Source organism: Tachypleus tridentatus, chromosome 11, assembly GCF_004210375.1.
Source record: "Tachypleus tridentatus isolate NWPU-2018 chromosome 11, ASM421037v1, whole genome shotgun sequence".
NCBI classification, from domain to species: Eukaryota; Metazoa; Arthropoda; class Merostomata; order Xiphosura; family Limulidae; genus Tachypleus; species Tachypleus tridentatus.
The window spans coordinates 45,128,649-45,142,446 of NC_134835.1; the positions used below are offsets into that span (position 1 = coordinate 45,128,649).

General features: G+C 30.7%; 1 protein-coding gene across 15 annotated transcripts in view; it reads left to right on the forward strand.

The window, feature by feature from the left end:
- LOC143232068 (WD repeat domain phosphoinositide-interacting protein 2-like) overlaps positions 1-13,798 on the forward strand; it is a 70,712-nt gene that overhangs the window by 41,508 nt on the left and 15,406 nt on the right. For 10 of the 15 annotated variants that reach the window (XM_076467111.1, XM_076467101.1, XM_076467110.1 and 7 more), the window contains exons 5-10: positions 1,737-1,829; positions 4,438-4,508; positions 4,989-5,096; positions 5,806-5,973; positions 6,552-6,659; positions 7,940-8,037. In XM_076467111.1, the coding sequence (XP_076323226.1) occupies positions 1,737-1,829; positions 4,438-4,508; positions 4,989-5,096; positions 5,806-5,973; positions 6,552-6,659; positions 7,940-8,037 (646 nt within the window). Of the gene's footprint in view, positions 1-1,736; positions 1,830-4,437; positions 4,509-4,988; positions 5,097-5,805; positions 5,974-6,551; positions 6,660-7,939; positions 8,038-9,656; positions 9,711-13,798 lie in introns of all 15 variants that reach the window. The other 5 variants (XM_076467099.1, XM_076467098.1, XM_076467104.1 and 2 more) reach the window with 1 other exon arrangement.

Sequence of the window (13,798 nt, forward strand, 5' to 3'; positions counted from 1 at the left end):
AAACTACCAGTAATGTATAGTTTGAACAAAAGCAGTATAAAATATTTCAAACATTGTTTGGCAACATGATTGTGTAGTTTGTTTAATATAAGAATAACAATTTACTGTCAGATTGTGTCCTTCAGTAGTATGTTTGTATAAAATCTTGAACTTCAAATTTAGGCCTAAAAACACAGACTTCTGTCCAACCTAAGTCAGATGTCTTGCATCATAGTCTAAACAACGTTGTGCATGAATTTCATCAAAATATAATATAAATTGAATTATTAAAAAATAACGATAAATTGTTTGTAAGCCCATATTTTATTACGCAAGTATTTGGTACATAACACTAATTTTTTTTTACGTGTATAGTGAAAGTAACATATATGTTACTTCTTAAGTATTTTAATTTAATAAATATCAGAGTTGTTTACTGTTTAGTAGAACTTGTTACTCATTTTTTTCAAGATAGTTTCATTATCTGCTTTAAAGAGTTTAGTACTATGACCGACACAGATTGTACTAGAGGTATGGGTTCCATTTATTTTTTTTCAAAAGTTTTCTTTTTTTAATCTACCTTTCAACTTAATTATGTATTCCCTACCATTTTACATTTTGTTTTCACTTTAAGTACTAAACTCATCAATTAAATATTTTTTTTCATAGAAAGTAATCAAGAGATGACCATTAAAATTGTTTATCTAAAGCAGCTACTCATATTTTATCTCTCTTTATTTAAAGAGTGAAACAAGTGACTTTATAAAAATGTTAATTTTGATCATAAAGTTTGCAGGTTATGACAATGGTACAGATGATCTTATGGAGCTCCATCTGAACTGACACAGTCTGTAGGTTTTAAAGTGAGTTTCTTGTCTTTTGGCATCCATTGAAAATTAAATATATGTACTTAATATTACTCTGGTTAAGAATGTTTATCATTTAGGTAACATGTTCTTTCCTTAACCATCTTTTTTCTCATTGACTACAGACTATTTATTACTATGATTTTATTATCAACAGTTTGCTGTTACTTCAGCAAAATTTAACATTATAGTTTTTGTTTTGTGCTTAATATATCTAAGAGCCTGGAAAATAAAATTATAAGTGAAATTTTGATTTTTCAGTATACTCTGTCCAGATGGTTCTCCAGAAGACCATGTATGAGAAGTACCTTGTCATGGCCATAGCAACATAAAATAAAACTTTAGTGGTTAGTATGAGCTTCTTTAACATTGTATTTGTCAAATGTATCACATTATTATGTGTCTTTACATTGAAACTTTATTTCTTTGTCATTTGTTTGCACTTGATATATCTTTTTACTACTACTACTTTAACTTTTGAAAATTAAGTGGGAGTTTTTAGAACAAACAAGAAATTTCCATTTCTGTCCCTGACAGATACTTGTATACTGTATTTGTTTTTCCTTGCAAACTATTTAAGTAATTGAATTACACCTAAGATAATAGTGATATGAGTAATGTTAGGCAGATAGTTTTTTTGATAGAATTCTGGACAGAAGATTAAAAGTAATTGAATGGGATTGACTACTGCAAACATCTATGAACAGAAGTCTGCATGTAAGTAGACAAACATAAACAGCTACATTTATTTCCCTGTAGCTGTGTGTGTATTACTACTAGTATGATGATCAGCTCAATTGCATGGTTATGCACAAGCATGAAATATGCATTTTGTTTCCCATCCTTTAACATTTTTTATAGTCGTATGTAAAATTTTTCATTACTTTTCAGCAAGCTAAGATCATGATACAAGCCCATGATAGCCCTTTGGCAGCTATGACTTTTAATCCTTGTGGAACCAAAATTGCTACAGCATCAGAAAAAGTAAGATTAGTGTGTTTACAGTTATATTAGCATCTTGAGTGAACAGTACACAATATATGAACCATAATCATACTTTGATACATATAGATGTCTGTTTTACATATGCACAACAGTAAAAAGTACTAGAATAATTTCATATTCCTTGATAGTATAAATCTGTTTTCATAAATACACTTGATTTAGAATAGTTCCTCCTAAAATTTAAAGTAAGTTAGTGTATTTATACATTTTTTGTTATTAATGTCAAGTATTAACTTTCTAGTTAAAGTTTATATTTGTTTCTTACAACTGAGCATGAAGATTTCATTAATCTGAGTGTCTTCCTTCTATCGCTTCTAGAGGTCTTCTATTGTAAACTAGTGATAACTTTCCATGTGTTTCATTTATGGCTCTAAACCTCTTATTGAATTAAAGAAACTAAAAGTTTAGTTAACATATGAGATTAGGAATATTTTTTTAGTCCATGTGAAGTGTTACAAAATAAACTGTTTGGGCAATACTAAAAACTTGTGTTTTAAATTATAACTGTTATTTAATTGTTGTTCTTTAATTACATAACTTGCCTGGAAGAGCTTTGAAATTGTACAACATTTTACTGCATTTATGTGAAACGTTTTCGTATTGCTGATTAATGTTGTGTCCTCATGAATATGATAAATTTTGTTTGAACATTTCTTGTAAAAGTTTGACTAACAAGACCTAAATCCTCTTTCTGGATCACTGGGATGAGTAGCTTGTTTAGCTTTTTTTTTTAATCTGTGTTCAAGGTTAAGTTTTGTTTTGTAAGAAGAGACTTGTATCCCTATGCAAGCTATCATATATTTTTTCCCTGTGATTGTACAGCTTTTCTAACTTGCATGGTGTTTTGTTAGTAAGATTTTCATGTATCCTAATCTTATAAAAGAAATTTATTGAACTTTCATATCAAAAAGGATATAAAAAAGAACTATGTTTAGGCCCTTATGCAGAATGTTTGAAAGTATTCTTCTGATGTGCGAGATCAAAAGCCAACACATTGCATGAAGCACAATCAACACGTAAAACATGCTAATACCGTGGGAGTGTTGGGCATGTCTCCCCCGAGAAAATATGTAAAAATTGGTTCTATGAGATTAAATATTGAAGCAATTTTGCATGAAATAGCTTACATTTGCATGGTTCTTCACATAAAATCCATAAACATTCAATAAAAAGTTAATAAATCATCATTCTGCTCTAACACTACATGTGGAGCTACATTAAATTACAATAAATGTGTATGTTTTATTATGGTAAATTATTTGAAGCTCTGGATACAACTGTGATAACATATATACATTTGCCTTGTTTTAAGATATTTTGAAACAAGTGGGTTGAGCTGCTTTTTGCTTATTGTTCAAAATTTATCACCAGCAAACCACACACTTACTGTAAAGAGTTTAGCATACAATGCAGTGTGCTGCATTAATTTGCATATTTAAAATATTCTGCCTAGCCCTAATACATATATTTAAGTTTCAAGTGACCCATCAAGAAAAGTACAGTAACCTTCTGACCATTGAAGCTGCAAAACTTTCTGATATTACATCTTTGTTGGCAGATTAAAAATACTTGAGAGGAAACTTGAACTAATATATATTTGAATGACTTACTGTAATAAGCCAGTTTGAATAAATCAAATTTATGATTCCATTTACTCTCAAATTGAAGTAGTATTAAAACATTAAAGAAAAATTCACATTTATTCTAAAACCAGTTATCCTACAGAAGTCAATTAATTGTGTGCAGTGTGGAGTATATATATGTAGTTATTAATAATATTTTTGTAAAAACCAGCAAATATCAAAGTTGCAAACAAAGAGAAAATTAGATGTAGTCTCAAGTATCATCTTAAATATCAGAATAATTCTTTAAATTTGTATTTTATATCAGCTGCAAACAATATCTGAGAAAACAAATTGTGGAAAGGAACTGAGTAGAGTTTGGATTTCACTGACCCTAAAATTTCAATTTTCATACTTGAGTAAAAATATATTTATGTTCAAATAGGCAAAGTTCTTAACAGCTACATGTGAATAAAAAATACATTGCCTGTGCATCAAAATATTATTCAAACTTCAAGTTTACCAGACAGATCATTTAACTCCTCAGTATATGCTGTTTCAAGTGAAATTTAATCAGATATTTAACTAAAATCTATATGAAAGTGAAATGTAACAGTAATTTCTCTTAAACTGTGCAGTGCGTTTAGAAAACTAAATTATTTCTCAGTCCATGTGATTGATTACATTTACTTTGTCTTAACTAATTTTTACTTTCTGTGAAGCAGTGTTTTGAAGAATTTTGTGTGTGCATGCATGTGCACACACACACACACACACACACACACACATTTTCTCAAAACATTTTAACTGCATAAATCACAGCTTAGCTCCTACAATATACTTGTTTCTCTTTTAGCACTTTAATAACTAGAGCATAACCACTGATTAGTGTTAATTATGAATTTGTTTTTAAGAGTTTCTTTTATTGATCTGACTAAATTAATAAGTATGTTCTTGCACAAGTGTAATGATCTTAATTCTGGATTATATGTATAGTAATTCAAATTAAATCTTTCATTATGCAGGGAACAGTAATTAGAGTGTTTAATGTAGCAGATGGAGTAAAGCTATATGAATTTAGAAGAGGTGTAAAGAGGTAAAGATAAAAATTTCATTAAACATTAATTATTGATTGTAGTTCATCTACTGATGTGTTTAGAAGAGTAGTGTAGTCAAAAGTAAATAACTTAATTGGTTGATAAGAAAAATTACAGAGTTCCAGTGTTTTAATTTAAGTTTTTACTTATTTAAACAAAAAAAAATGCTTTATGAACCTTAACTTTATGGAGTTGATAGTTTTAGAGATTTTAATTTTATGAAGAGTGTGCATGTGCAATTCAGTTCAGTTTTAATATACAAAGTGTATTACAAATAATTGTTTCAAGACAAAAAGTATATTGCTTTCATAGGTGAATATTTCACTTATAAACAGCTCTCTTTTAAATTTTTCCAGTTTATAATTAGAGTACAAAAAAGTAAATATATATTCATTATTTACATTGTTACTAGCATTATAAAATGTTTAGCCCAGTACTGATAGATTTACTAGATACTGAATAAGCTGTCTTTTGTTTAGGTGTGTGAACATATACTCCTTATCATTTAGTTCAGACTCTAATTTTCTCTGTGCCTCAAGTAACACAGAAACTGTTCATGTATTCAAGTTGGATGATCCACAAGAAGAGTAAGATAAGGACTTTAATACATTCATACTTAAAAGTACCTTGTTATTATGATCCATGAGAAGTGTACAATAAGAAGTTAATTTGTATGTTCAAAGGGTTTAAATTATTATGGTTTTGTTTGAAGTAATAAAATTAGTATTATGGATGCTTTGCCATTTGATGAAATTAATCAATATGTGATGTTAGTTTACTTAAACAATGTAAGATATATCTTTTAATTTAAAAAAAATCAATCCATGAAAGAGTATACATAATATTCAGAAAAAATATTTGAATAATTTTTAAATTGATATTTAATGTATTACTCCATTAAAAGAAAATGTATTACATGTACCAGTTTATCAAGAATCATTGAAAATTTAAACTATGCATTCTATAATTTTAGATGTAGCTGTTTCACATTTTTTAAAATAAATTAATCCTTATTTTTAAGAAAAATATTCTGTAAAGAGAAGGTATTCATATTTTTCACTAACATTATTTATAGATATTTCAATTAAAATCCCTTGTATCGTTTCATTCTGATTTACATAACAGTAAGGTAGAATGGTATATGTAAATTCAAGTACTTAGGTTGTTTTTCCATGTGACCCCCACAAATGTTTACTTCCATGTAGACTATAACATATCATGTAATAACACAATTTGTCACTTACTGCTAGATTCCTGTTAGAAACAAAATCTGTATTTCCTGTTTTTCCTCTACAGGAGGTATGTTGAAGAACCTCAAGGTTGGATGGATTATGTAGGAAAAGCCTTAATGCAGTCAGCAAGCTACTTGCCAACTCAAGTAACAGATATGTTTAACCAAGGAAGATCATTTGCTAGTGTTCATCTCCCTTTCTCTGGCCTTAAAAACGTTTGTGCCTTGGCATTGTGAGTCTTTCCAACATTCTGTGTACTTGTTATTTAGAAGAAGACACATTTTCTACTATGTAAACAAACAGCTATGTTAAGCTTATTGTTAAACATGTAATTAACTAGTATTTGTTCCTTATCTGTTTTCAAAGACATTATTACTCAGTCAAGCTCGTAGAACTAGAAATTTGAGAAGTTGTCAAAGAAGCATTTTTTAGTTAATTACATCTGCATGTAGAAATGCTATTTAATTTTTGCATCACAGATAATCACTGAAGGTTACAGTTGTGGTGAGAGAGAAGTAGTAGGTCAATTATTTATGGGAAATTTGTGAAAGTTCTGCACATTGTGGGCCAAGTTTTATAACTGAAAAGAAATATACTAAGTTTTGGTTTTGTTTCAAATTTGGTAAGTGGTTAATTTTACTGTTAAGGCTTATTTCGATGCACTAACTATGGGTTTTACTAAATATATTTGTTGGAAAAAAATGCTTGTTTATCATGAAAGTTACATTATTACACTTGGCTTTGAACACAGAAGGAATTATATGTAAAACTCATTTTGGGATATTGTTTCTTTATGGTATTTTGCCATAGAATTCAGAAGATACCAAGAGTACTGGTAGCTTCAGCAGATGGATACTTGTATATCTATAATTTGGAGCCAGGTGAAGGAGGAAACTGTGCTCTTGTCAAGCAGCACAGGTGTGTGAATTTCTTTTTTGACATATATTATTGCCTTTAACATCTTCAAAAAAATTCATTTTATTATCTGGCTAAAGAAAAACATTGTCACAAAAAACAATACAGTTTAATAGTATTTAAATTTTTTATTGCAGATTTATATTTGTGGTTGCTATAGCTAAAGCCTTATTTATAAATTGTTTCTAATTAGTTTGTTTTATGACAACCCTGATAGTTAATAGAATGTGTCAGGTTTTAACACAAAGGTTTGAGACTGATTTTCTTATAAAATGTTGCACAAAAAGTGTGTTTTGAATTTTTCTTGTCAATTCAAAGCTAAGTGCTCCTGCTGTTTTTATATAAAGTTTTCCAAAGCTATGTAATTGATCACTATCACTACATAAATCTTTTATATTTTTATACAGCTATGATTTCAAAGATTTGCTCTAAGGAGCATTGCATATAACAGTTGAAATTTGTTGATACGTAGTTTGTGTGAAATATTTTTTTTAAACTTGAAATAAATGTGGTAATATTATGCTGCATTATTTAATGAGTAGTGAACAAACAATACTGTGTGGTCTCTGGGGAGTGGTTCAAGACAATGTCATTGAACATGCTGTGCACTTTCAGCCATGGGGATAAGTGATAGTATCATTACTTTATTCACAGTATTTGGATAAATCTGTTGTGGAGGCACGTGCTTCAGGCTGCTCTCTGGTCAGTAATTCAACATTAAAGACAGCTGTACTAGACATTATTATTAATCCATGTATGCATGAGATGTTCACATTTAATATTTCAATATACAAGTTTCTTTTCAGTTACTGGAATTAATGATGTTACAAGAACAATACATTTGTGAAATAAATATTTTATTCTAATCTGGATAGCAAAGGACATATAGTAATTTAGTTTTGATTTACACTCTTGAAAGTAGTGGCTTATTAAGTACTTATTATATGTGTTTATTTTACATTGTGGTAGTTTGTGTGGTTTTAACATTTATTTCAGTGTAATTCTGTGGAGTGTACTTGCTTGTAATTAATACTCAATATATAACTTTTCAAACATATAAGATTATTGTCTTTATATATCTAAGCTAAAATATTTATAAATGCACCAAATTATGAGTTTCTTAGAATTATCAAGTACTTTTATACCACATTGGCTCTATGTATTTTTTAGATCTTCTGCATTTCAGATCTGATAAAAGAAAATACATTATCTTAAGGAAGTTGATCTTACTATATGACCTAAGAAGTGAAATCCTAAACTATCTTTTGAATTTTTGTATATAGACTGGATGGACATGCTGATTTAGCAGGTGATCAGGCTTCTGGACTAGTACAAGTCAAAGAAAGTCCAGTGGCTGCTAACAGAAGAATGGAGAGACCAGGTTAGATGTTTTACACATATTGACATAACAAACTTTTCCATAAGTGTAGAATGTATGTACAGGGTAAGAAAAAAGTCCCATTTATTCCTATTGTTTAGAAGTAGGTGTGGAATTTTGAAAATTGACTGATCTAAAGTGTGTAGGCATATGTGAACAACTAACATGTCATGATAAAGGTAAAACGAAAGCCATAAAAATGTATAACTCCATAATTCTAACAACAGTGTTTATTTGGTATGTTTCTGACAAATTTATCGTTGATGATATGAGGTTATATTTATATTCTGCTGACCTTGATAAAAAGTGATGCATCTGCAGGAAATTGAAGTATACAAGTTTAAGACTTAAATGTTCTACATATTTTATAGAAAATTATTGATAATATATATATATATATATATATATATATATATAGTGCATATGCTAATTTTCTTTTTTAGTATAACTATGCAACCTTTGTGTACTTATTAATTTAATATAAATGCTGTACAAAATATTTTATTATATTAGGTAATGGCCTAACTGCTGTATTACTCACTGTAGTAAATTTCTTCTTGAGCCAAGCAATTTGTTAAACTCATATGAACACATGGTAAAGTGTATGTCACAATAACAGATGTAATATTCCATGCAAGCTTATTGTATTGTTATAATTAGCTTTCTGTGGAAAGATTATAACTGAAAATTTCAGAACATTATGATTATTAGCCATAATGCTCTTCACCATTTTAAAAACTGAAATAACACTTTGTGCTGTTAACTGGTTTCCTTCTCTCTACTCTCAGTTCAAAACATAGTCATACTTATATAAAGGTAACTCTTATATAAATTTCTGCAAAATTCTAAAACAAAAACCTTTGTAGCTCTGCTTCAGAGAGCTATTAAGGAATAAACCCCTAATACATTACAAAGATTTTGCAAACCTGCATGAAGGGATAGAGTCATCAGAATTTTACTGTTATAATTCAGGTCCATGGTTTATAAGGTTTGGGTTTAATACAAAAATAAAAATTAAATTAGAGTTGTGTTATGCTAAATAAAGAGGGAAGTATATGGTATACAGTGATATTTAATGTATCCTAACAGTGTTCCTTTGTTAAAAAAAAAATGGGTGCATGTATGCACGCACACACAAATGATTTATCAATCTGATTCAGAGCTCTGGGGCCTTTTGTAATCAAAGTTTAACTGCTTTAAGTAAATTAAAATGTATCTGAAGCATTCACATAGTACTTTAAATTTCACACAATTCTTTATCTGACACTCGATAACAAAAAGAAAAATACATTAGCTACAAATTATTTATTTTGTTATATATCAGTCTTGCTTTTTTATCTATCAGTTTCTTTTGCTTTTTATGCTCTTCACCTTTTGTCACTGTTTTTGTGAATAATTACATATTTTAGGCTCTTGATCTGTAGCTTGTTATTACTTTCTGTATAAACGTTTTATTTAAATCATGTTTTTGATGTTTTTTTATTCAGTTATCTTTAAATAAAATATATAATTTTATGGGAAGTAACAAAACTCATTTAAAAAAAAATTAAAATTTAGCAGATTGGGTACCTGCATACCCCTAATAGTGTGGGCTAATAAAATTGACTTATCTTCGGCTACAGGGGCTTCAAGTTATGCTGCTGTTGTACGGGGCTGTGAGGGAAGTTCCAGTGAAGGTTTGTAGGCTCCTGGTTCATGTTTGCATGCTCTTTCATCTCATTAGCTTGTTTTTACTGGGCTTAAACTATTGTGCTTTAGGATAAACAGTTGACTGAAACATTTAGTTCGATTTTCATAATTGTTCTCTTAATGGGACTAGTATAAGAACTGCTGTTTGCACACTTGCTATTAGATGTTAGTCCAGAAGAAAAAAAAATTAAAGCAAGCATGTGCAGTAGAACTGAAATTTTGCTAACATTTAAGTGATTATTTTTAATTAAATCTATAAGAAAGTGTAACGGAAGTTTCAAACATTGAATTTAAGTGCAAAGACATAACTCAGCTATATAATTAACATTTCTTGGTGACAAACTTACAAGTTATATCAGTGTTCTAAAATTATATGTAATTATTAATATTTGTTGGTACCTAACTGATAAAAAAAAGTTCCTTTAATGAAAATTATTTTAATGTAGCCAGACCTACAATCTGTAACTGTAATCTAGTAATAGTCAAAATTGTAAATCTCAAGTTGAAAGTCTTCTGTAATGCTTTTTTAAAGTATTCTGCTTTTCATTCCAAATCAAAAAGAGTGACTGCATAAAACAAGAAAGTATTTTTAGGGTAATAAGATGTGATTTAGTGAATAATATTGAAAAATAATTTTAATAATTGTTCTTGAAAAAAACACACACCAAAAAACAGGGTAAGTACTGCTTTATTGTAGAAAAGAGAAGTTTCACACATGAAAATTTAATTGGCTGTTTTATGTTAAACACAAGGATGTAATAAAAAAAAAGTAAACATTTAGTCTATTTTTCCTCTGTAATAAACTTAGAATATTTGAAGAATTGCAAGATAATTAACTGCATATAACATGGCAATCTATTGTGTTTTTTGTTTGTTTTCCTGTTCATTTTTGTTGAAAAAAATGTAGGTATACATATCAAATTGTACAAGGATTTTGAATAATAGAATATCATAGTGAAAATATTTTTTTTTAAATTGATAAATAAAATGGACAAGACCTTAAAGGAGTATGATATCACAATGTCTATGAGCATCAAATATAACCTCTGGTTCTTCTGTTTTTCTCCAGAATATAATTGAAGCTACAAATAACTCTGAAGGTACTTCATCTGGATATGATTATCTGTTTAAAGTATCTGGAAATAAAAAGGAATGTTTTAATTATCTTGTAGCAAATATAAACCAAGTGTGTTACTTTGAAGGTAGTCTTGATAATAAATATGAAATGGCATGCCACACTATTAAGGGCTCAGGTGTAAGACTTGATTATAAGACAAGCTGAAAATACATTTAGATCAAAATAGGAGGAGGTTATTTCTTGCTGTATTTATTAATATACACTGTGAATTTGTTTTGAACCTATTGGGTCAGCTACTTTTAATTTTAGACATTCATATTTTATGTAATGGCACTTTTTCATTTTCTTTTTTTAACTTTAAAAGGTATCTTAAGTTTGGCTTCTGTGATTGCTGTTTTATCATTCCTAAATTTTAAAAATTTATTATTACTTAGTTTTCACTTTATTAATGTAATTTACTTTATTTAAACTTCAACCCCATTTTTTTCTTGTCCAGTGAATGATTTTTTTTTAAATTCTCAAAACTTGGTATTCATCCTTGCTTAACATCACATTACCACTGGATGCATGTATCCAATGGTATGCTAGCCAGTGCTTCCAATGTATGTGTGTTAGATAAAACTTATACAATACAATATCTGTTCTTAGAGTACAGTTATGTTATTGTTCTAACCAATAGGAATACAACACACCCTCCTGATGCATTTGGTTGCCTCTTTACTGTAGAACTCGATTTTCACTTTTCAATTTAACACAATTTTGTAAAGACATGTTAAAACTTTGCTTATGTTTGATTTTTTAATTTTTTCTCTGACTTTGCTTCTCATTTGTTTCCTTTTTTCTGCAATTAAATTTGAGTTATTGTAGGTTGTTACTTTTGTTATCCATTCTCAGTTGAGTTACCAATTCCAAATCTCAAATCATGGCTACTACTGCAGCAGTTATCACCAATATTGCATCTCAGCATGTAATTTATGAAGTTTCACACTTTTGACTCAAGAAGTCTCAGTTTTAGTACATTGTGAATTGGAATCAATTATATGGCTTGTAGTGTCACCTAATCCCAAATCGGTTATTACCTTTCCTGATGAAAATGGACAAGGTGATGATGGTGTTTGCCATGCGTAGTGACCTGTGAAGAGGATGAGAGGACCCTGGTGGTTGAGGGATCCAACCCTAACACACCACTTTGACATTTAATTCCTGTAGATGTGTAGCCTTGGGGTGGCCCCCTAGGGTCAATCTGCCGGTTTACTTGGGCTATGGGTAACCAAGTACCGGTGTTTGACATTTGCAGCAAGTGTTGTGGACATTGTATCTGATGGTGGTGTTTGGGTGTAGTGCTTGCAAAACCCTGGCATTGCTGCAGTGCCCTTGTTTGGCATTGTAGGGCTACATGGTGAATGGGGTCAGTGGGCAGTGAAAAATTCTTGTTTTTATTATGGATCCTCTAAATAAAAACTTAAATAGTGAAAAAACAGTCCATAGGTAAATGACCACATCTTGAAGATTCTGAGCAGCAATCTTCAACATCTGTAACACTTGTTGTACCTCATTATCTTATACTACATTCTCTTTCAGACAAACCTTTAGTGCAGATGTCTCCATTTTTTATTCAGAAGGATTAGAGGGACTTGCTAGCTCTCCAAAGTCTGTCAGAAACCTTTGCTTTGGTGACATTGGTGGAAACATCCACATCTAAACATAGTAAACTCCTTACATTCAAAGGCAATTGGAGATATATCTATTGAGGTTATGCCTCATGCTACTTTGAATTCTTCACGAAGAGTTATTGTTGAGAGGGATTTGAGGAACATCCCAGAGTCATAGATTCTTGCTGGTTTCTCCACCCAAGGAGTTTCTGCAGTGAGGCATATCTCCACTCACAAAGATGGAATTATGGGGCTAACCAATGTTCTCATTTTAACATTTACGACACCTTGTCTACCTGCTACCATCAAGGCAGGTTACCTTAATTACAGGGTACGGCCATACATTCCAAACCCTCTTTGATATTTCCAGTGTCAGCGGTTTGGTCACTCAGACGTCATGTTGTGGTTCCTTGTCGTGTGCTCGTTGTGGTGGCAAGGACCATGGTGCCTATGAATGTTAAACAGACCCTCATAGCATCAATTGCAATGGCTCTTACCCGTCCTACTTTTGATTTTGCCATACATGATTGGAAGAAAAAGAGTTGCAGTGTTTGAAAACGATTCAAAACATTACGTATGCTAAGGCTCGAAAGTTGCTGTCCACCACTTCATATACTGCTGCACTTCATTTCACTGCTACGGGGAATGCAGATGGATCTCTCTGTGCCTCTAAAAGAATCATTCTCAAACCAGATGGAAAGTCTTTTGATCTCCATGGATAGAAAAAGTTGATGAATCAATGTCAACACCCATCTCTGTCTCTAACATTCATTCCAGCAAACTCCAAGATCCACTTCCTTTGGTTCCTGGTACTGGCATTTCCTTGGGTACATATTCTTCTCCCACCCCAATATGCAAAACAGTTATTTGTTCAAGTCCTCAATCACTGGAATCCTTTTCCAACAACAAAGACCTGCCCAACTAACCCAGGGCAGGATCCACGGAGGTCGACAGGCCACCCTCGAATAAAGATAGTAAAGAAAAAAAGATGTGGTTGTGAATAGAAGGGCTCTCCACCTAATTTGCCTACACATAAATAAAAATGACCACCTTGATACAATGGAACTGTCAAGGTTTATGTTCTAATCTGGATGACATTAAAACACTGATTGCTTTCTACCATCCTGTGCATCTTTCCTTACAAGACATTTCTGAAACCTACCAATATAGTCATCTTTCAGCAGTGTTTCTTGAACAGAAATGACAGGCTGTGTGATAGATGAGTGCTTGAAGGGTATCACTGTCGGTTGAACAGCATGTGCTCACCCTGTCTTTGCCACTCGACACACCTTTGGAGGCTGTAGCCATCCATGTTTCCTTGTGTTGTACCATTATTGTTTGTTCT